Source organism: Hyperolius riggenbachi, chromosome 10 (genome assembly GCF_040937935.1).
Source record: "Hyperolius riggenbachi isolate aHypRig1 chromosome 10, aHypRig1.pri, whole genome shotgun sequence".
Classification (NCBI taxonomy): Eukaryota; Metazoa; Chordata; class Amphibia; order Anura; family Hyperoliidae; genus Hyperolius; species Hyperolius riggenbachi.
Window position 1 is genome coordinate 271,549,066 of NC_090655.1, and position 21,754 is coordinate 271,570,819.

General features: G+C 49.4%; 1 protein-coding gene across 1 annotated transcript in view; it reads right to left on the bottom strand.

The window, feature by feature from the left end:
• LOC137537201 (zinc finger protein 208-like) overlaps positions 1 to 21,754 on the bottom strand; it is a 176,477-nt gene that overhangs the window by 23,827 nt on the left and 130,896 nt on the right. The window contains exon 7 of the mRNA XM_068259309.1: positions 9,820 to 9,884. Coding sequence (XP_068115410.1) covers positions 9,820 to 9,884 — 65 coding nt within the window. The remainder of the gene's footprint in view (positions 1 to 9,819; positions 9,885 to 21,754) is intronic.

Below are 21,754 nucleotides of genomic sequence, written 5' to 3' on the forward strand. Positions count from 1 at the left end.
CACGCCAGAGCCTTTTGAGCGAGTCCTTCCAGGGGGTGGTTAGGGCTCTGCCTCCCAGCAGCCGTCGCGTGCGGCAGCTGAACGGCTTGCTGGCACGGGCCATGTGCTCCCAACTCCTGCCGTACACGCTCGTGCAGGAGGGGAGCGACATTCGTGCGCTGCTTGCTTGCGCAGCCCCAGACTGGCAGCTCCCCAGCAGACACTTTTTCGCCCGCAAGGCCATTCCTGCACTGCACCGCTTTGTGATGGCCAATGTGGAGCGAGGGCTGGAGCACGCGGTTGGTGAAAGGGTCCACGTCACCATGGACTCCTGGAGCAGCCGCTTCGGGACAGGCCGCTACCTGTCCTTCACTGTCCACTGGGTCAGCTTGGTGGAAGGGGGTGAGGATGGGAGAGCAGCAGCGGGCACAGCAGCAGCAGCAACACAGTGGGTGGTGCCACCCCGCAGGGTCAGGGGAACTGCAGCAGGTTCCTTTGATCCTCTGCCATCCTCCGGCACACCTGGCCAAACCCCCCGCCTCAGCAGCAGCGTGAAGGCCCGCCACTGCCAAGCGCTGCTGCACTTGGTCAGCCTTGGGAAGACCAAGCTGACGGCAACCCATGTGTTGGCCAAACTCCAGGAGCAGGAGAGGATTTGGCTGACCCCCAGAGGCCTCAGAGTCGGAGAGGTGGTGGCCGACAATGGGGCCAATCTGGTTGCCGCAATAGACAGGGGAAACCTGACCCACATCCCCTGTCTTGCCCACGTGCTGAACCTGGTGGTGCAGAAGTTCTTGCGCACCTACCAGGGGATGGGCGAACTGCTGGAAACGGCAAGGAACGTTGTGCGTCACTTCCGGCGCTCGGCTGCAGCCTGTGCGAGCCTGGAAGACGTGCAAAAGGAGCTGGAGCTGCCACGCCATCGGCTGATCCTTGACGTTCCGACTCGCTGGAACTCCACCCTGGCGATGTTGGAGCGTCTGGTTGAACAGAAGCACGCTGTCAACCAGTACCTTGCCCTGGCCACTGTTTCCGCCGCTCAGAGAAGGGACAAGACCAGCAACATCCCGTCCATCGTCCCCGATGATGACTGGGGGCACATGCAGCAGGTGTGCTTAGTGCTGGCTCCCTTTCTGCAGGCCACTAACATGGTGAGCAGGGACCATGCTATGGTCTGCGAGTGGGTGCCCCTGGTTTGTCTGCTGAACAGGGCCCTCGATGCTTTGCTGGAACAGGGAGCGGCAGCCTTGGACCAGCAGGAGCGGCAAGCAGCTGCACAGTCCACCTCTGAGGGGGAGGAGGAGGAGGACTTGGTGGAGGTCCCTGACCTTGCTGCTGATGAGGGGGAGCAGCACAGTGCAGCTGAGTTGGTGCGGGGGTGGAGAGAGGATGAGGCTGACGAGGCAGAGGAGGAGGATGAGGACAGCAGCACTGCCGTTGATGTGCCAGCAGACGTGGCCCGCCTCTTCCCAATGGCAGCGCACATGCTGACGTGCCTGCACAGGGACCCCAGGGTGATCCAGATGAAGCAGAGGGAGGACATCTGGATCAGCATGATGTTGGACCCACGCCTCAAGGGGAAGTTGAGCCAGTTCCTGCCGCCTGCAGGAGGAGACCCAGCGCAACAAATAAGGAGCTTGCAGCAGGCCCTTGTTGAGCGCTTGGAGGAAGCCTTCCCCCAGCCTTCCACCCCCACTGTCCAGCAGCCAGCACAGAGGCAGCAGCAGGTGCCTGCATCCAGCAGCAAGCGCCCCACAGACCTGCTGTCTCTCAGCCACGAGCTCTACAGGACTGTAGAGGCTCCGGCAGCAGTGACTAGAGAGGAGGTGCATGCAGCAGCATCCTCCTCCGGTCACAGCCAGCGCCTGACCCGCATGGTGGCTGACTACATGGGGTCCTACAGCGGGCTTGACAGCGATGCCCCTGTTGATCCCATGGAGTATTGGGTCAAGCGCCTGGAGATCTGGAGCGAGCTGGCGCAGTACGCCCTGGAAGTGCTGTCCTGCCCCCCTTCCAGCGTGCTGTCCGAGCGCTGCTTCAGTGCAGCTGGTGGTGTGGTCACCGAGAAACGCTCACGTCTGTCTCACAAGTCTGTGGACAGACTGACGTTTCTGAAGATGAACCAGGCGTGGGTGGAAGGCGAGTTCCTGGCCCCTGTTGTCGGCGAGAGGGGGACATGAACTGGCTAAGAACCATCGTTAATGTGCCTTACCACCCTTTACCACCTCCTGGCTCCTGCTCACTAAGCCAGCCTGGTTCACTTTGACTATTACGTCGCCTGCAGCCACACATTTTACACCTACAGTGGGCTGCTGTGTACTGCCCTTCTGCTGTCTGTCTGTGTTTCCCACTGCCAGGGTACACAGATTTACCTTCTGCTGCCACTCTGCCACCAGCTATTACGTCAAACAATAGCTATATATCTGTGTAATTTGTTTTACAAACAAAACCAAAAAAACATTAAAAAAAAAAAAGGTTTAATTTTTCAGAGGTGCCCGGGTTGAAAACTGTGTTGTCCCAGTTGTGTATTGGACACAATGTGGGCTGCACGACCGCTGTCTGGGACCTCCTGTTGTGTTTATTTACGGCCTGGTATCACAGCTAGGTACCAGGGCTATTATGTCACGCTGCCTGCCTGCTGCCACACTCACACTACTCCTCCATTCCTCCTGCTGCTGCTGTCTGTCTGTGTTTCCCACTGCCAGGGTACACAGAATTACATTCTGCTGCCACACTGCCACCAGCTATTACGTCAAACAATAGCTGCTCACATTACTCCTCCATTCCTCCTGCTGCTGCTGCTGTCGGTCTGTGTTTCCCACTGCCAGGGTACACAGAATTACATTCTGCTGCCACTCTGCCACCAGCTATTACGTCAAAAAATAGCTATATCTGTGTAATTTGTTGTAAAAACAAAACAAAAAAAACCAAAAAAAAAAAAAAGGTTTAATTTTTCTGAGGTGCCCGGGTTGAAAACTGTGTTGTCCCAGTTGTGTATTGGACACGATGTGGGCTGCACGACCGCTGTCTGGGACCTCCTGTTGTGTTCATTTACGGCCTGGTATCACCGCTAGGTACCAGGGCTATTATGTCACGCTGCCTGCCTGCTGCCACACTCACACTACTCCTCCATTCCTCCTGCTGCTGTCTGTCTGTGTTTCCCACTGCCAGGGTACACAGAATTACCTTCTGCTGCCAGTCTGCCACCAGCTATTACGTCAAACAATAGCTGCTCACATTACTCCTCCATTCCTCCTGCTGCTGCTGCTGTCGGTCTGTGTTTCCCACTGCCAGGGTACACAGATTTACCTTCTGCTGCCACTCTGCCACCAGCTATTACGTCAAAAAATAGCTATATCTGTGTAATTTGTTGTAAAAACAAAACAAAAAAAACCAAAAAAAAAAAAAGGTTTCATTTTTCTGAGGTGCCCGGGTTGAAAACTGTGTTGTCCCAGTTGTGTATTGGACACGATGTGGGCTGCACGACCGCTGTCTGGGACCTCCTGCCTGCTGTGTTTATTTACAGCCCTGGTATCACCGCTAGGTACCAGGGCTATTATGTCACGCTGCCTGCCTCATTGACTGCCTGCTGCCACACACTCATCCTCCTCCTCCTGCTGCTGAATTTACCTCCTGCTGTCTGTGTGTTTCCACTGCCAGGGAGCACATACAATGGCGCTTCCAACATGCGTGCGCCACCAGCTATTTGTTACGCTCAAAAATAGCTGCATTTCTTTGAAAAAAAAAAATTGAAAAGAGAAATAAGTGAAGAAGAAGACGATATAGAAGAAGAAGAAGAAGAAGAAGAAGAAGAAGGAGAAGAAGATGAAGAAGAAGATGAAGAAGAAGATGAAGAAGATGAAGAAGAAGATGAAGAAGAAGAAGATGAAGAAGAAGAAGATGAAGAAGAAGATGAAGAAGAAGAAGAAGAAGAAGAAGAAGAAGAAGAAGAAGAAGAAGATGAAGAAGATGAAGAAGAAGAAGAAGATGAAGAAGATGAAGAAGATGAAGAAGAAGAAGAAGATGAAGAAGATGAAGAAGAAGATAATATAAAAGAAGAAGAAGATATAGAAGAAGATATAGAAGAAGAAGATATAGAAGAAGAAGAAGAAGATATAGAAGATAAAGAAGAAGAAGAAGAAGAAGTATATACAGTACTGAACAAAATTCTGGACACAACTTCTCTTTTCACCTTTTTTTTTTTAAAGGAACATCCCCACATAATCACTTGCTGTTGTTACTTGGAAAAAAAGATGTTTCTTGCATCATTCACCCTCAAAACAAGTGTTGGAAGCGATTTAAGGCCATTTCGAATAGTCAGCTCGAATAATGAGCTCGAATACCGACTCGAATAGTGAGCTCGAAGTCCGAGGTCGAATCGAATAGTAAAATTTATTCGACTCGAATATTCGACTGACCTCGAATAATTTACTATTCGAATTCGACCAAACTCGAATTTTAAAAAGGGGTATTTGAGCACCACTGCTCTACAGTCTCATAAGGGATTTATTCTTGCACAAATATGCACTTTTGCAGCTTTTAGCTGCAATATTTGCTTCCGCCACAAGATGGCAGTATTATTTCCCTGGCTACGTTGCTGGCCTAGCTTTGCATATGTTGCCTAGGAGACCTAATAGAGTGTCTCCTATGCAGGCCACCGTAGCGAGGGAGCATCTGACGTCATCAGCCTCCAGCTGCTTCCGCTCGTACGAGCGGCCAATGCGGAGGCTGGTAGTGATGACCAGGGGGGCGGCGCGAGTGGCGGCGAATCACCGCACGCGGACTTAGTAATATTATATAAGCTTGCCCGCGCCAGCACCCTCATGTAGCCTCCGTAGAAGCGCAAATAGCGCGAAACGGCAGTCAGGCCCCGCACCACCACCCCTTGCACCCACCGCACTATCCATTTGTTATCAACGGTATGTGTCTTTTTCAATTTTTGTATGGACAAATGTGGTTTTATCTTCCAATGAATATGGAATAAACGTGTATGACAGCAGTGCCGGCGCTCTTTTCCCTCTCTCTTCCATGAATTATTACTAGGAAGGTGAGATGCCAGCACTGGAGGGACATGGCTATATTCCATATACATCTTCTCTTGTCTCTGTGATGTGACTGAATTATTACTAGGAAGGTGAGATGCCAGCACTGGAGGGACAGGGCTATATTCCATATACATCTTCTCTTGTCTCTGTGATGTGACTGAATTATTACTAGGAAGGTGAGATGCCAGCACTGGAGGGACATGGCTATATTCCATATACATCTCCTCTTGTCTCTGTGATGTGACTGAATTATTACTAGGAAGGTGAGATGCCGGCACTGGAGGGACATGGCTATATTCCATATACATCTTCTCTTGTCTCTGTGATGTGACTGAATTATTACTAGGAAGGTGAGATGCCGGCACTGGAGGGACATGGCTATATTCCATATACATCTTCTCTTCTCTCTGTGATGTGACTGAATTATTACTAGGAAGGTGAGATGCCGGCACTGGAGGGACATGGCTATATTCCATATACATATTCTCTTGTCTCTGTGATGTGAGTTATTACTAGGAAGGTGAGATGCAGGCACTGGGGGGACATGGCTATATTCCATATACATCTTTCCTTGTCTCTGTGATGTGAGTTATTACTAGGAAGGTGAGATGCCGGCACTGGATGGATATGGCTATATTCCATATACATCATCTCTTGTCTCTGTGATGTGACTGAATTATTACTAGGAAGGTGAGATGCCGGCACTGGAGGGGCATGGCTATATTCCATATACATCTTCTCTTGTCTCTGTGATGTGACTGAATTATTACTAGGAAGGTGAGATGCCAGCACTGGAGGGACATGGCTATATTCCATATACATATTCTCTTGTCTCTGTGATGTGAGTTATTACTAAGAAGGTGAGATGCAGGCACTGGGGGGACATGGCTATATTCCATATACATCTTTCCTTGTCTCTGTGATGTGAGTTATTACTAGGAAGGTGAGATGCCGGCACTGGATGGACATGGCTATATTCCATATACATCGTCTCTTGTCTCTGTGATGTGACTGAATTATTACTAAGTGTAACATCCTTACCTTCCAGCGGCAAGTCCCGCGGCGTCTCCGGCGTGGTCCAGGCGAGCGGCGGGACTGCACAGCAGATATCCTCTGGCGGCATCCCTCCGGCGGTGTCTTCTGGCTCGCGCGCGACCCAAAGGAGTTCGAATGAGCCTTAGGGCCCGTTTCCACTATACGCACATTGGACGCAGATTGGATGCAGAAAAAGTGACTCCAATGAATGCCTATGGCGTGGTGGCTGGAAAGTGTAATGGTTAAGGGCTCTGCCTCTGACACAGGAGACCTGGGTTCAAATCTCGGCTCTGCCTGTTCAGTAAGCCAGCACCTATTCAGTAGGAGACCTTAGGCAAGTCTTCCTAACACTGCTACTGCCTATAGAGCGCGTCCTAGAGGCTGCAGCTCTGGTGCATTGAGTCCGCCAGGAGAAAAGCGCAATATAAATGTATTTTTTTTTATGGGAAAATCTGTATCAGAAAAATTGCATTTAGTGGAAACAGGCCCATAGGCATTCATTGGAGTCAGTTTTTCTGCATCCAATCTGTGTGTAGTGGAATCAGGCCCTTATAGGCTCAGGAAAAAGTCCACCCCGACCTCTGCTCCGCCCAATATATAGCAAGTATGTCCACCCCGACCTCTGCTCTGCCCAATATATAACAAGTATGTCCACCCCGACCTCTGCTCTGCCTAATATATAACAAGTATGTCCACCCCGACCTCTGCTCTGCCTAATATATAACAAGTATGTCCACCCCGACCTCTGCTCTGCCCAATATATAGCAAGTATGTCCACCCCGACCTCTGCTCTGCCCAATATATAACAAGTATGTCCACCCCGACCTCTGATCGACCCAATATAACAAGTATGACCACCCCGACCTCTGCTCTGCCCAATATATAACAAGTATGTCCACCCCGACCTCTGCTCTGCCCAATATATAACAAGTATGTCCCCCGACCTCTGCTCTGCCCAATATATAACAAGTATGTCCACCCCGACCTCTGGTCTGCCCAATATATAACAAGTGTGTCCACCCCATCCTCTGCTCTGCCCAATATATAACAAGTATGTCCACCCCAACCTCTGCTCTGCCCAATATATAACAAGTATGTCCACCCCGACCTCTGCTCTGCCCAATATATAACAAGTGTGTCCACCCCAACCTCTGCTCTGCCCAATATATAACAAGTATGTCCACCCCAACCTCTGATCGACCTAATATAACAAGTATGACCACCCCAACCTCTGATCGACCCAATATAACAAGTATGACCACCCCGACCTCTGCTCTGCCCAATATATAACAAGTATGTCCACCCCGACCTCTGCTCTGCCCAATATATAACAAGTATGTCCCCCGACCTCTGCTCTGCCTAATATATAACAAGTATGTCCAGCCCCCGACCTCTGGTCTGCCCAATATATAACAAGTATGTCCACCCCGACCTCTGGTCTGCCCAATATATAACAAGTGTGTCCACCCCATCCTCTGCTCTGCCCAATATATAACAAGTATGTCCACCCCAACCTCTGCTCTGCCCAATATATAACAAGCATGTCCACCCCGACCTCTGCTCTGCCCAATATATAACAGGTATGTCCACCCCAACCTCTGATCGACCTAACATAACAAGTATGACCACCCCAACCTCTGCTCTGCCCAATATATAACAACAGTGTTCTCCCTAGAGCCCTTTAAGTGGGCGGGCCGCCCGGGTAAATGCTTTTACCGCCCGGACGTTATTTATAGCCTCCTTCCACGGCTGGCTGAAGGTCTTTCATCTTCTTCACTTCTCTATTTAGTTCAGCGGGCAGCGGCTGCGTCAACGCAGAGCAGACAGCCCACTGCTGTCAGTCAGAGACATGATCTCCCCCTCCTCCTCAGATTCTTCCTATCAGCAGCGTGGGAGAGGGGCAGGGAAAGCTAGGAACAGCACAGAGCAGAGGAGTCTGACCGCGGGAGCTTTGAAGGAGCTGTAGGGCGGGGCGTACACCGAGGGAGCAGAGAGGTTGTGACTCTATTCCTTCTAGTGAATACTGAGTAAGTAAGTAAGTTATCTCCCGGGCCACTGCAATGGCAGATGCTCTTCTCCTCCTTCTCGCTCTGTCAGTGCAGAAGCACAAAGCCCCTTCCTCTCCTCCCTTCCCTTCATCAGATAAGCTTTATTGTGTCTGTGGGTTCATTAACAAATCTAAATGTTTAAGCACTGAGAGTTTACAACAGTTAAAATATACCCCATTTAAACACTGCCAGGGATGTGTCATGAGAAATATAACAAGCAGTTTACAGCCAGCTGCGAGAAAAGTCTGGTACATGGCATTCACTCAGTCTCCTATCTCACTACACACACCTTTGTAATCTAACACCAAATGTCTTTCCCTAGTTTAAATTAACCCCTGATTCTCCAGCTTTCAGAATCTGCACATGGATGGCTAAAAGTTCAGTTTAGCCTGCCTGGTCTCAGCTGTTATGCTTATTTCACAACAATGCAATTTTCTCTGATTGACGGTCCAATCTATTTCCGACAAGTCCGATCTGATTCCCAATCGCTTTTCTAATCACGTCTATACAAAATGAATCAGAAAAACGATCGAGAATCAGATCAGACCTGTAAGAAATAATCGATTCGACTGTCCATTCTGACAGAAAATTGCATTGTCTTTATAATGCTTAGTACACACAATCTAACTTGTATGCTCACAAATCACTGTGCTTAAAATTAGCCTAGTTTTTACTAAGTCCCTACTGGGGTTCTCACCACCGCTGGTGCTGCCTGTGTGATTAGTTAGTCAGCACTCTTCTCTGGCTCCTAGTGCATGTCCAGCAGCAGGAGTCATGCACATAGCATGCACGGTGAATGTCATCTGGTCATTGTCAGTCATGCATGTGATGATAGGGCTATGGCACCAAGGCCCCATTCACACTGGAATGCTTTTCAGGGGTTTTTTCAGCGCTTTGCTGATCACCAGTGATCAGCAAAGTACTAGGACAATGTTACTTTATGGTAGCAATAATTCTGCAGTTGTGATTTGTTTAAAATCGCTAATGTGCTGCCTGCAGCATTGTGGGAGCGTTCACAATGTTACTCTCTTTCCCAAAAGAGATGTTCCCCTCTCCACGCAGCTTGGTGCCAACCTCTTCCGACCCAGCGTAACTCTCCCTCTGCCCTCAGTATTAGTTTACTTCCTCACCCAGTAGCAAACAGTGTGACCTTACTTCACCACCCGGCTACTTTTCCATGCCACCCGGCTGGAAAATGTTTCTGGGGAGAACACTGAACAAGTATGGCCACCCCGACCTCTGCTCTGCCCAATATATAACAAGGGTACTTATCCGTTAGCCGGGCGCATCCGGCAGGTGGCGCTAATTACTATTCCCCCTCCAGGCCGAAATGGATAGTAGGGAAAGATGTAACTCTGGTGGAGTTTTGTCGCCACCTAGAGGATGCGCCCGGCTAACGGATAAGTACCATAACAAGTATGTCCACCCCGACCTCTGGTCTGCCCAATATATAACAAGTGTATCCACCCCGACCTCTGCTTTGCCCAATACATAACAAGTATGTCCACCCCGACCTCTGCCCTGCCCAATATATAACAAGTATGTCCACCCCGACCTCTACTCTGCCCAATATATAACAAGTATGTCCACCCCGACCTCTGCTCTGCCCAATATATAACAAGTATATCCACCCTGACCTCTGCTCAATATATAACAAGTATGTCCACCCGACCTCTGCTCTGCTGAATATATAACAACAGTCACACAATTACCTCTTTCCAGCCGTGTCTCCTCTCCTCCTCCTGCAACTTCTGTAACGTCGGTGTCGCATGAATTTCTGCAAGTTTTACATCATTTCCTGTCTTTGACTTCATCATTACTTCCATTGTGCGTGTTCCACATGGTAGCAGTTATGTCGCCATCTTGTGGTAAATAAGCTAACTGCAGCGTCTAGTTGTGGATTCACCTGCACTCAGACATCTAGCTATTGTATTTATTGTTATTATTATTATTATTACTATTAATATCATTATTATTTAACTCCCTCATGTGCATTCTCTCCACCTCTTATTATTTTCACTAGCATATGTATGCATGTTGGGCATTGCCAGCATGTAGGATAGGTTAGAGTGGAGTAGATTAGTACGGAGATGGGTATGGGGGAGCAGTGGTGAGATAAGTATAGACACAGGTATATGGGGCAGCAGTGGGTAGATTAGTACAGACATTGGTATGGTCGAGCAGTAGAGGTCGCCCGAATGCTTCGCGGAGAGCACTATTCGGCAAAGATCGCGTATTCGTGCTCGCCACGAGCAGTGAGCACAGGGCGATATTTGACCTGCCCTCATACCTTATCATTGGGCTGAAATTTGACCCCTTACATCACAGTCACATGACAGCCAATCAGCCTGCACTCCCCTTGGACCTCCACCCCCTATAAAAACACTGCAGCGCCTGCTATGTTCCAGTTTGTCTTCAGCTGGAATAGTGAGAGGAAGGGACAGAGCTTGCTGGAGATAGGGAAAGCGTTAGCTAGGCCTGTTTATTTTGATCTTCGCTGACTGACTTACTGTTACAGAGAATCTGAAGCGAAAATAAATCTAGCTGATTCTCTTATTGTTGCATGTTTGCCCCTGCTAAAACGCTGCTATACCGCTGCTGAACGGGGGTCCCTTACCCCCCAAATGCCCTCCGTGCAGCGTGGGGATCACTTCCTGGTGAGGCAGGGCTAACAGCTATAGCCCTGCCTCTCAGCACGTCTGTCAGTGCTGATTGCCGCCTCTCCCCGCCCCTCTCAGTCTGCCTTCACTGAGAGGGGTGGGGAGAGGCGGAGATCCGCTGCCTGATAGACGCGCTGAGAGGCAGAGCTACAGCCATTAGCTCTGCCTCCAGCAGCAGCAAAATCCACGACCAAGTTGGTCATGGATTTTGCAGGGGGGGATTTGGGGGGTAAGGGACTCCCGTTCAGCGGCGGTATAGCGGCGTTTTAGCAGGGGCAAACATGCCCCTGCTATATTTAAGAGAATCATCGAGATTTATTCTCGCTTCAGATTGTCTTTAAAGCACCCCAAACAGTCCTTCTGTGGGCTACTTCATCCTTCTGCTGTTTTGTTTTGTTTTTTGTGTGTGTGCGCGCGTCACTCCACAGCCCACAGGCACCCACCAAGAGCTGTGTCCAGTGCCCACTACTATAATTGTCTGTGACATTAGACACAAACAATAGTACTCCAGGGCCTCTGTTATTACCACGGTATTGGGCTTGAACTGTTGCATATCTTAGTGTCTGTCTGATATTCCACAGACAGAGCCCACTGGCACTGAGCCACACCTGTGCCCACTTCTAGTGATATTTATTTGTGTACCACATAACAGCACACAAGCAGAGTACTATCACTAATACTCCAGGGCCTCTGGAATTATCACTGTATAGAGTTTGACCTTATTAATGGGAAACCGAAGACCAGAAACCATTATAGTTTCCCTTTTGTCTCCACCCATCATTATAGACATTGCAGTGATTCTCTGACTCCTCTATACACTCGCACTAGGCGATGTGTGTTCTGTGAGCGGCCACATTGCTGAACACACATCGCCCAGTGCAAGTGTATAGAGGAGCCTTACTCGCACTTCTCCCACAGGAGACTCTGCAAAAGCGGCTGACAGATTGTTGCCTGTGAACAAATATTGCCTTGATAAAGGGGCCCTGCATGGCTCCAAAACACTGGCCATTTGCTTTTTTATGGAACCAATGAAGTATTATTTCGGATGTGCCAGCTCCTGACTGTATTGCAGGGAAAACATGAAGCCTGGTGGATTGGTCGGTCAGTAGTACTGCGGGGAGGAGGGTTGAATAGAGAAAGTTGGTTTCTCTATCTGATGTTCTGTTAGCGAGTCTCTTATTGGTTCAGAGAACTGTCGCTCCTCTGTGTATATTTAGATTAGATTGTGAGCCCCTCTGAGGGACAGTTGAGTGACAAGACAATATACTCTGTACAGCACTGCGGAATATGCTGGCGCTATATAAGTACTAAATAATTATATTTGATTAGCTGCTGTATTCAGTATTTAGAAGTTATGTTGGATCTCTTTATTCCAGGTGCGGGGTTGCGGAAGGACAGTGATGGCGAGCTTCCGGGTACGTTCTTGGTGTTGCTGGTTGCCATGGTGATGCTGTGCAGTGTGTGGGCGGCATTCCGATATTCCGGGATTGTTTTGCCCCCACTAATTAGTCACTCCACATCACTATGTTATGGTGTGTGAGCAGCCTATCAGCAAATGAAAGGGGTGTGTCCTGGCGTACTCGGCACTTCCAGATTTATGAGCGGTGGCTGTGAGCTCTGCTTATTCATTGTTTAAAGCGGACCTGAACTCAGAACTTCCTCTCTGCTCTAAAAGATAAGCAACAGCATAATAACCTTTACAGAAAAACATTCCTTTGTTACAGCTGATAAAAATCCAGCACTAAATCTACAGTGTGTCTACTTCCTGCTTTCATGGAAGCAGACATAGGGTTAACATCCTGTGTTTATAAATTAGCTGCTCAGCCAAGGAAGCCATCTGACATAGCTGAGAGATCAAATTACAACTTGTGATTAGTCACAGATGAGGGGGAATTAGACCGTCTAAACTCTCTAATTACATACAGGGTGCATTGCTCTCTGTTTTCCTTCTGTTCTGTGCAAGAGTTCAGTTCTCCATCAGGTCCACTGGTGGCCCCGCCCCGGTAAGGTTTGATGGTGTGTGATTGGTCTACTCCTCAGCTGTTTGTGATATATAGACATGTGTGTGCTTTCATTACACTTTGTACTCAGCATGACAAAAAGGGATAGCATCTGGAAACATCAGCCTGTTGCTGCGCTTGCTTGTATGTAATGCTATAATACATTATAGAGCTATACATTACTTCAGTGGTGGCGACTCTCTCTGCTATAAATACATATTAGAGGCTAATGAGAAAGTCTCCTATAAGCTTGTGGTTCACCATCAAGATATACTTCAAGCGTCAGAGTGTCCCAGCATTTGTCCTCACATACTGCCCATATGTCCCCTCCCCTATGTTAGGTCTCAGCCTCTTACATGTATGCTAGTGCTGCTGCTGTATGTGACACAATCTACCCGCCAGCCATCAGTGTGCAATGTGACGCCTCTGCCCAGCTCACACACAGGCTCCACCCCCTATGCATATTGCCCTATCAGAGAGGGCTTCTTTAGGATGTGGCTTACCAGAAATCCCGGGGTAATCACCACCATAGTCTCTGGATATTTCAGTCAGGTGCCATCTTATGTACTGGCAGTTTGCCCACACTTATATTTCAGCTCATACAGAGCTCAGCAGGTTGCAGGGCGGTATAGATAGGACTAGGGATGGTTGCAAATAATTGAGTTGATGCAAATTTATGCTAATTTTGTCACTTGAAAATGAACAAATTAAATCCTGCGAAGGTCAAATTCGATGGGTTCATTTTCAAACTGCATAAATTGGAGAGCGACCGACCAGCATCTGCAGCAACAGACCCGGGACACTGAGCACGGACAGTTATATTCCCACACGCTCACACAGTGGTGGCAAGTTCTGCACCCCACCCTTGTGAGTATAAGACGTATACACGTGTGCTTACATCCCTATGTGTAACCATACTGCACCATTAGGCTCTTGGCCTCACTCATTCACAGAGGCTTGGATGTTACAGGCATCCATCAAGGATCAAATCTTTTCCTTCAGATAGAGGGCGTTGGCGTTGCTGTGGCTAAAGACTGTCTGCCTGATGGGTTGGATGTTTGGGCAACTCCACCAGACATGTATGTAGCTTCCCTCTTCTCTCTCACATCTCCAGCAATATGAGGGGGTGTCTGTATTAGAGAGGTGAAGTCTGGTCGGGTCCCTGTACCACCTGGCACACATGTTATAGGTGTCTGACAGAAGGGGAGAGGTTATGAGACAGGATCAAGGCATGTGACTCTGCTGAGGTTGTTGTCTGTACATTGAGGTATGAGGATGCCATACAGTTTACACAATGCCAGTTTCACTCTCTCAGACTGTAACACAAAATACAGAGAAAAACCGAGAGCCCAATATAGTGTAGTGTGTTGAGGCAAATGACAATCAAATGTTTAATGAGGAGTAATACTCACAAACACGGGTTACTACCAATGCAACCACTGTATAAGCAGATGGGGAAAGACACCTGTCCCCACTCAGGTTAGAAGTCACTCTATGTGGCAGGAAGAAGGGGGACGCACCCCTCCAACTAGGGTGGATAAAACTATGTCATGCAAGTAGTGATGGGCCGAACCTCCGATTTTAGGTTCGCGAACTTCCGCGGAAGGTTCGGTTCGCGGAAAAGTTCGCGAACCGCAATAGACTTCAATGGGGAGGCGAACTTTAAAAAATAGAAAAAATTATGCTGGCCACAGAAGTGATGGAAAAGATGTTTCGAGGGGTCTAACACCTGGAGGGGTGGATGGCGGAGTGGGATACATGCCAAAAATCCCGGGGAAAAATCTGGATGTGACGCAAAGCAGCGTTTTAAGGGCAGAAATCACATTGAATGCTAAATTGCAGGCCTAACGTGCTTTAAAACATCTTGCATGTGTATACATCAATCAGGGAGTGTAATTAGTGTACTGCTTCACACTGACACACCAAACTCACTGTGTAATGCACCACAAACAGCTGTTTGTGTAGTGACGGCCATGCTGGACTACTGCGCAACATGGCGAGATTGCTCTTCCTCAGTCAGTGATGTCAGGTAATGTGTGACTGCCTTATCAACTTTCCATGGCATTGTTAAAAAGCTTACGCTTTGTTTTTAAATTACATTTTCTACTTGCTGTGTACTTGTTCAGCACCGCTACAATGAGAATCCTGTGGAGGCGGGCAAGTCTGGCATTGTGACCCCGGGTAATGGCCGGGGAATGAGGGATGGAATCCGGTGTGGAGCCTGAGCAACGGCTACCACTACACATCCAAGGAGGGCAGCAGGCAGGCATGCACGCCCGCCCGCCCCGAGGTAGTGACCAAAAATAACAATACAGGAGGACTATCGAGGCCCTGCTGTGTATTTGAAATGAATGTACTTTAAATCCTTTAACGAGAACCAGTTATGGCGGGCAAAGATGACACCACATTCCTTTCACGAGAATCATATGGAGGCGGGCAAGTCTGCCATTTTTGACCCCGGGTAATGGCCGAGGAATGAGGGTTTGAATCCGGTGTGGAGCCTGAGCAACGGCTACCACTACACATCCAAGGAGGGCAGCAGGCAGGCATGCACGCCCGCCCCGAGGTAGTGACCAAAAATAACAATACAGGACTCAGGAGGACTTTTGAGGTCCTAATTGTAATGAATCAACTTTAAATCCTTTAACGGGAATCCGTTATGGAGGGCAAGTCTGCCATTGTCACCACGGGTAATGGGCGGGGAATGAAGGTTGGGTTCCGGCCCGAAGTGGGAGCCTGCTGAGACCCATGCTGTAGCTGCCCTGACCGTGCTTTGCAGACCAGGCATCTGTGGTCAGATGGACCCTTGACCCAGCGGAAGACAAACCAAGTCGAAAGCATTTGCCAAGAATGTTTTACGGAGGGCAAGTTTTTTTGCCATTTTTTTCAATTGTTTGAAACTGTAGATGACTGTATTTTTCAATTGTTTGAAACTGTAGATGGTTGTATTTTTAAATTGTTTTAAAATGTAGATGGTTGTATTTTTAAATTGTTTGAAACTGTAGATGGTTGTATTGCGTTCCGGAGTTGGAGCCTAAGAAACGGCTACCACATCCAGCAAGGAGGGCAGCCGGCAGGCATGCACGCCCGCCCCGAGGTAGGGACTAAAAATAACAATACAGGACTCAGGAGGACTTTTGAGGCCCTAATTGTAATGAATCAACTTTAAATCCTTTAACGGGAATCCGTTATGGAGGGCAAGTCTGCCATCCATTGAAGTGCAACTTCTGCACTGACTGCCAGGTATAATACAATGTGCAGTCACAGATGCAGTGAAAGGTATGCAGTGACTGCAAACAGCAGTTTGTGTAGTGACGGCCGTGCTGGACTGGTGCGCACCATGACGAGAGTGCAGGTGATGGTGGCTTTTCAGCCCATATGGTCGCCTGGCTGATGTAGCTGAATGACAGAACAGTGACTGTCCAGCTCATCAAATTTGGTCTGACCACAATGAAACAACGACCTTATTATCTTTGGTGTGCCACCCCCACCCGAGAAGCTCATATAGCCGGCGGTCATTGCTTCATTGTGATACGCAAGCCCCTTCACCGCGGCAAGGTAATGATCACGAAGGGGGATGGGCACATGTACATGCCTTTTGTTTTTTTGTTGCAGCCGCCTGCAGTTCAGCCAGAAAAATTAGGCAGGCATGTGCACGCCCCAGAAAAATTAGTATAGCGGCCGCTGCTCGCAGCGGCCTTAAAGATTCTGGAATCCGCCTAGAGTCCTGGACCCTGGTGGTGGTGGCGGAGAAGGCAGTCAAGCGGCCTGCAGGCAGAGATGCTGTGTGTGGGGACTGACTTAGTCTTCGGTCGTGAAATAGCCCTCAGGGATCCATGCCTCATTCATTTTGATAAAGGTCTGGTACTGAACACTGTCATGACTTAGGCGACTTCTCTTCTCAGTGACAATGCCTCCAGCTGCACTGAAGGTCCTTTCTGACAGGACGCTTGCGGCAGGGCAAGAGAGAAGTTGTATGGCAAATTGGGACAGCTCTGGCCACAGGTCAAGCATGCGCAACCAGTAGAGCAAGGGCTCATCCCCGCTGCTCGCAGTCGCAGTGTGTACATCCACACTTAAGGCCAGGTAGTTGGCTACCTGCCGGTCCAGGCGTTGGTGAAGGGTGGATCCCGAAGGGCTACTGCGAGGCGTTGGACTAAAGAATGTCCGCATGTCCGACATCACCCCGAGATCGCTGGAGCGTCCTGTCCTTGCCTGCGTGGACTGGTGAGGAGGAGGAGGATTACTGCCAGTGGTACCTTTATTGCATTGTACTGTTCCATCACCCTTAAATGCATTGTAAAGCATCATTGACAGCTTGTTCTGCATGTGCTGCATCCTTTTCGCCTTGTGTTGAGTTGGTAACAGGTCTGCCACTTTGTGCCTGTACCGAGGGTCTAGTAGCGTGGCCACCCAGTACCGGTCATTCCCCTTGAGTTTTTTGATACGGGGGTCCCTCAACAGGCTAGACAACATGAAAGAGGCCATCTGCACAAAGTCGGATCCAGACGTACTCTCCATCTCCTCTTGCTCTTCCACAGTGACGTCACGCAACTCCTCTTCCTCCCCCCAGCCGCAAACAATACCACGGGAACGTGGAGCAGCAGAAGCCCCCTGTGATGGCTGCTGCGGTTGTTCTTCTGCCGCCGCCTCTTCCTCCTCCACAGAAACAACTTACTCATAATCATCCGAGTCTGACTCCTCTCCTTCCCCACACGACTCCTCTTCTTCCTCCTCCTCCCCCCTGTGTGGTGCCGCAGGTGTCGAGGAAACATGTGGTTCGGATGTAAATCGCTCCCACGAATCCTCCTGCCGTAGCTGTTCCTGTTCCCGCTCCTCCACAGCTTCATCCACCACTCTACGCACGGCACGCTCCAGGAAGTAAGCGTAGGGGATCAAGTCGCTGATGGTGCCTTCAGCGTGACTCACCAGGTTGGTCACCTCCTCAAACGGCCGCATGGTCCTGCATGCATTTCGCATCAGTGTCCAGCTGTTGGGCCACAACATCCCCATCTTCCCAGATTGTGTCCTTCTACTGTAGTTGTACAGGTACTGGGTGACGGCTTTCTCCTGGTCTAGCAGGCGAGAGAACATGAGCAGGGTGGAATTCCAGCGAGTCGGGCTATCGCATCTCAAGCTTCTCACCGGCAAGTTGTTTTTCCGCTGAATGTCCGCAAAGCGTGCCATGGCCGTATAAGACCGCCTGAAATGCCCACACAACTTCCTGGTCTGCTTCAGGACGTCCTCTAAGCCTGGGTACTTTGAGACAAATCTTTGCACGACCTGATTCAGCACATGTGCCATGCAGGGTACATGTGTCAGCTTTCCCAAATTCAAAGCGGAAAGGAGATTGCTGCCGTTGGCACACACCACGTTGCCGATCTCCAGCTGGTGCGGGGTCAGCCATTGCTCCACCTGTTTGTTAAGAGCAGCCAGGAGAGCTGCTCCAGTGTGACTCTCCGCATTGAGGCAAGACATGTCTAAAATTGCGTGACACCGTCGTACCTGGCATGCAGCGTAGGCTCTGGGGAGATGGGGCTGTGTAGCTGGAGAGGAAGAGGAGATGGCAGCACCGCTAGAGTTCAACTGCCACTCAGCAAAGGAGGAGGAGGAGGTTGACAGCGAAGAGGATGTAGCTGGAGGAGAAGGAGAGGAGGTGGCAGGAGGCCTGCCTGCAAGCCGTGGAGGTGTGACAAGTCGGTCCGCTGCGCAGCCACGTACTCCCTGCTTGCTGCCATCGGTCACCAGGTTGACCCAATGGGCTGTGTACGTAATGTAGCAGCCCTGCCCGTGCTTGGCAGACCAGGCATCCGTGGTCAGGTGGACCCTTGACCCAACGCTCTTCACAAGAGATGACACCACTTGCCTCTGAACTGCACGGTACAGTTTGGGTATGGCCTTTCATGAAAAATAAGTGCGGCCTGGTATCTTCCACTGCGGTGTCCCAATGGCCACAAATTTACGGAAAGCCTCTGACTCCACCAGCTTGTACGGTAATAGCTGGCGAGCTAATAGTTCCACCACACCAGCTGTCAGACGCCGGGCAAGAGGGTGACTGGCCGAAATTGGCTTCTTCCGCTCAAAGACTTCCTTCACGGACACCTGGCTACTGCTGTGGGCAGAGGAGCAGGAACCGCTGGAGGGCAGAGGCGGTGTGAAGGAGGGTGGCTGTGAAGGTTCAAGGGAGAAAGCGGATGAAGACTATGCACCAGAAGAAGGAAGAGGAGAAGGAGGGTGGCTTGTCTTTTGAGGGGTGTTGCTTTTCCTCAGGTGTTCTTCCCATAGCTGTTTGTGCCTTTTCTCAAGGTGCCTTCGTAAGGCACTTGTCCCTACGTGAGTGTTGGCCTTTCCACGGCTCAATTTTTGGAGGCAGAGAGAAAAGATGGCTTTGCTCCTATCTGAGGCACACACGTTAAAATATTTCCAAACCGCTGAGCCCCCCTGGGGTGATGGCACTACGGTGGCATCAACAGCCGACCTTGAAGGGCATGTTGGCTGGCTGGCCATAGCTGGCGATACATGGCGCCGGACACTGCCCCCAGCTGTTTCTGAGGACGAGCTCCCTCTGCTTCTATCATGGAGTCGTCTCCTCCTACTCCCCTCTGGCTCCCCCTCTGAACTGTCCCCCTGGTCATCTCCTCTATTGGGAACATACGTGGCATCCGTATAATCGTCATCATAATCCTCCTGCCCAGCTTCGCTTTCCTCAGACAACTCCACAACTGCACCAACTTCAGATGGTTCATCATGCCCCTCCTCACACGTTACGTCTATACTATCGCCACCTAACTCAGACATATAAGGTGTTGTACCTGCGCCTTCTTCTTGTTGTTGCAGTAGTGGCTGTGAATCAGTGATACCACCACCACCACCAAATAACTCCTGCGAAGTGTCAAATGCAGCGGATGTGGTGCTTGTTTTAGCGCTGGTGGCAGCGGGAGATGAGGTGTTCTGTGTTAAATACTCAAGCACGTCCTCACAATTTTGGGAAGTGATGGCACGTGCCTTCTTCTGAGCACTGTACTTTGGGCCAGGTCCGCACGAAATCACAGCAACACCACCTTGCACAGACCTGCCGGTGCCAGGTGGCCTTCCTCTGGGTCTAACTCTACCTCTTCCTCTACCTGGTTTGTCCATCTCGGGGGGAAGCTAGGTATATGCAGTGAGGTGAGTACACTCAACAGAAAAGGTAGATATGCAGTGAGGTGAGTTCACTCAACCCAAAGGTAGTTATATATGCAGTGAGGTGAGTTCACTGAACACAAAAGGTAGCTATATGCAGTCAGCTGAGTTCACTCAACACAAAGGTAGTTATATGCAGTGAGGTGAGTTCACTGAACACAAAAGGTAGCTATATGCAGTGAGGCGAGTTCACTCAACCCAAAGGTAGTTATATATGCAGTGAGGTGAGTTCACTCAACAGAAAAGGTAGATATGCAGTGAGGTGAGTTCACTCAACCCAAAGGTAGTTATATATGCAGTGAGGTGAGTTCACTGAACACAAAAGGTAGCTATGTGCAGTGAGGTGAGTTCACTCAACACAAAGGTAGTTATATGCAGTGAGGTGAGTTCACTGAACACAAAAGGTAGCTATGTGCAGTGAGGTGAGTTCACTCAACCAAAAGGTAGTTATATATGCAGTGAGGTGAGTTAGATGCTGTCAGCTGAGTTCACTCAACACAAAGGTAGTTATATGCAGTGAGGTGAGTTCACTCTACAGAAAAAGGTAGATATGCAGTGAGGTGAGTTCACTCTACAGAAAAGGTAGATATGCAGTGAGGTGAGTTCACTCTACAGAAAAGGTAGATATGCAGTGAGGCAAGTTCACTCAACACAAAAGGTAGTTATGTGCAGCGAGGTGGGTTCACTCAACACAAACGTAGGTGTATGCAGTGATGAGGTGGGTTAACTAAACACAACAGGTACTAGTAGTAGGTAAATGCAGTACTGGGTGGGTAGTACAATGTGCAGCTCCCTGTCACACACACAGGTAGTCACTGAATGTGCTGCTGAATGCTGGTGGGCTGCTGGCAGTGGGACACACACATTATGAATTAGCAACGCTGTCTAAGCAACACAAGTGTCTCACACACACAGGTAGTCACTGAATGTGCTGCTGCTGCTGCTGGCAGTGGGACACACAGTATGAATTAGCAATGCTGTCTAAACAACACAAGTGTCAGTTTCAAACACAGAAAAAAAAATTGATCACACGAGCAGGATGAGCTCTGAAAAGAGCTGTTCTGGGGCGCTATTATAGCAATAAGATTCAGCTAGGAGCAAGCTAAGAAGGCAAGAGCCTGACTAATCTGTCCCTAGGAGAACAAGTCTGCAGCAGCTGTCCCTATTCTGTCTTTAGCAGGCACACGAGTGAGGCTAATGGCTGCCGGAGCCTTCCTTATATAAGGGGGGGTGGGGCTCCAGGGCTTAGTATAGCCGGATTGGCTACAATGCGCCTGCTGACTGTGATGCAGAGGGTCAAAGTTGACCCTCATAGAGCATTATGGGGCGAATCGAACTTCCGGGAAAGTTCGCCTTCACCGGCGAAGGCGAACCACCCGAGGTTCGCCTGGAACCGTTCGCCGGCGAACCGTTCGGCCCATCTCTACATGCAAGTAGCAAACAGAGGCGCCAGAGCAGGATAAAATACACTAAAACCGTTTAAAAAGGGAGGTAGCGGAGGATTTACCTCCAAGTAATAGTATCAAATATGTTTCTATTCAAAAAAAAATCTCTTTATTGTTCTCAATCACAAAAATACAGGTAAAAGACTCCAATGGGACGCATTTCGTGGGACAACACACTTCTTCAGGAAATATTGTGGAGCATCTCTCAGTACAAGAAGCAAAGCTTGGCATCTCAGGCTGTGCACAGAGACTTTCAAAAGAGGTCAAAGATCTAGGAGTTGGAGTTTAGGCAAGAAGTTGGGTCTTAGTTGGGGTTTTGAATTGGCTAATCATTTTTTTTTCTCCATGGAAGATTAAAAT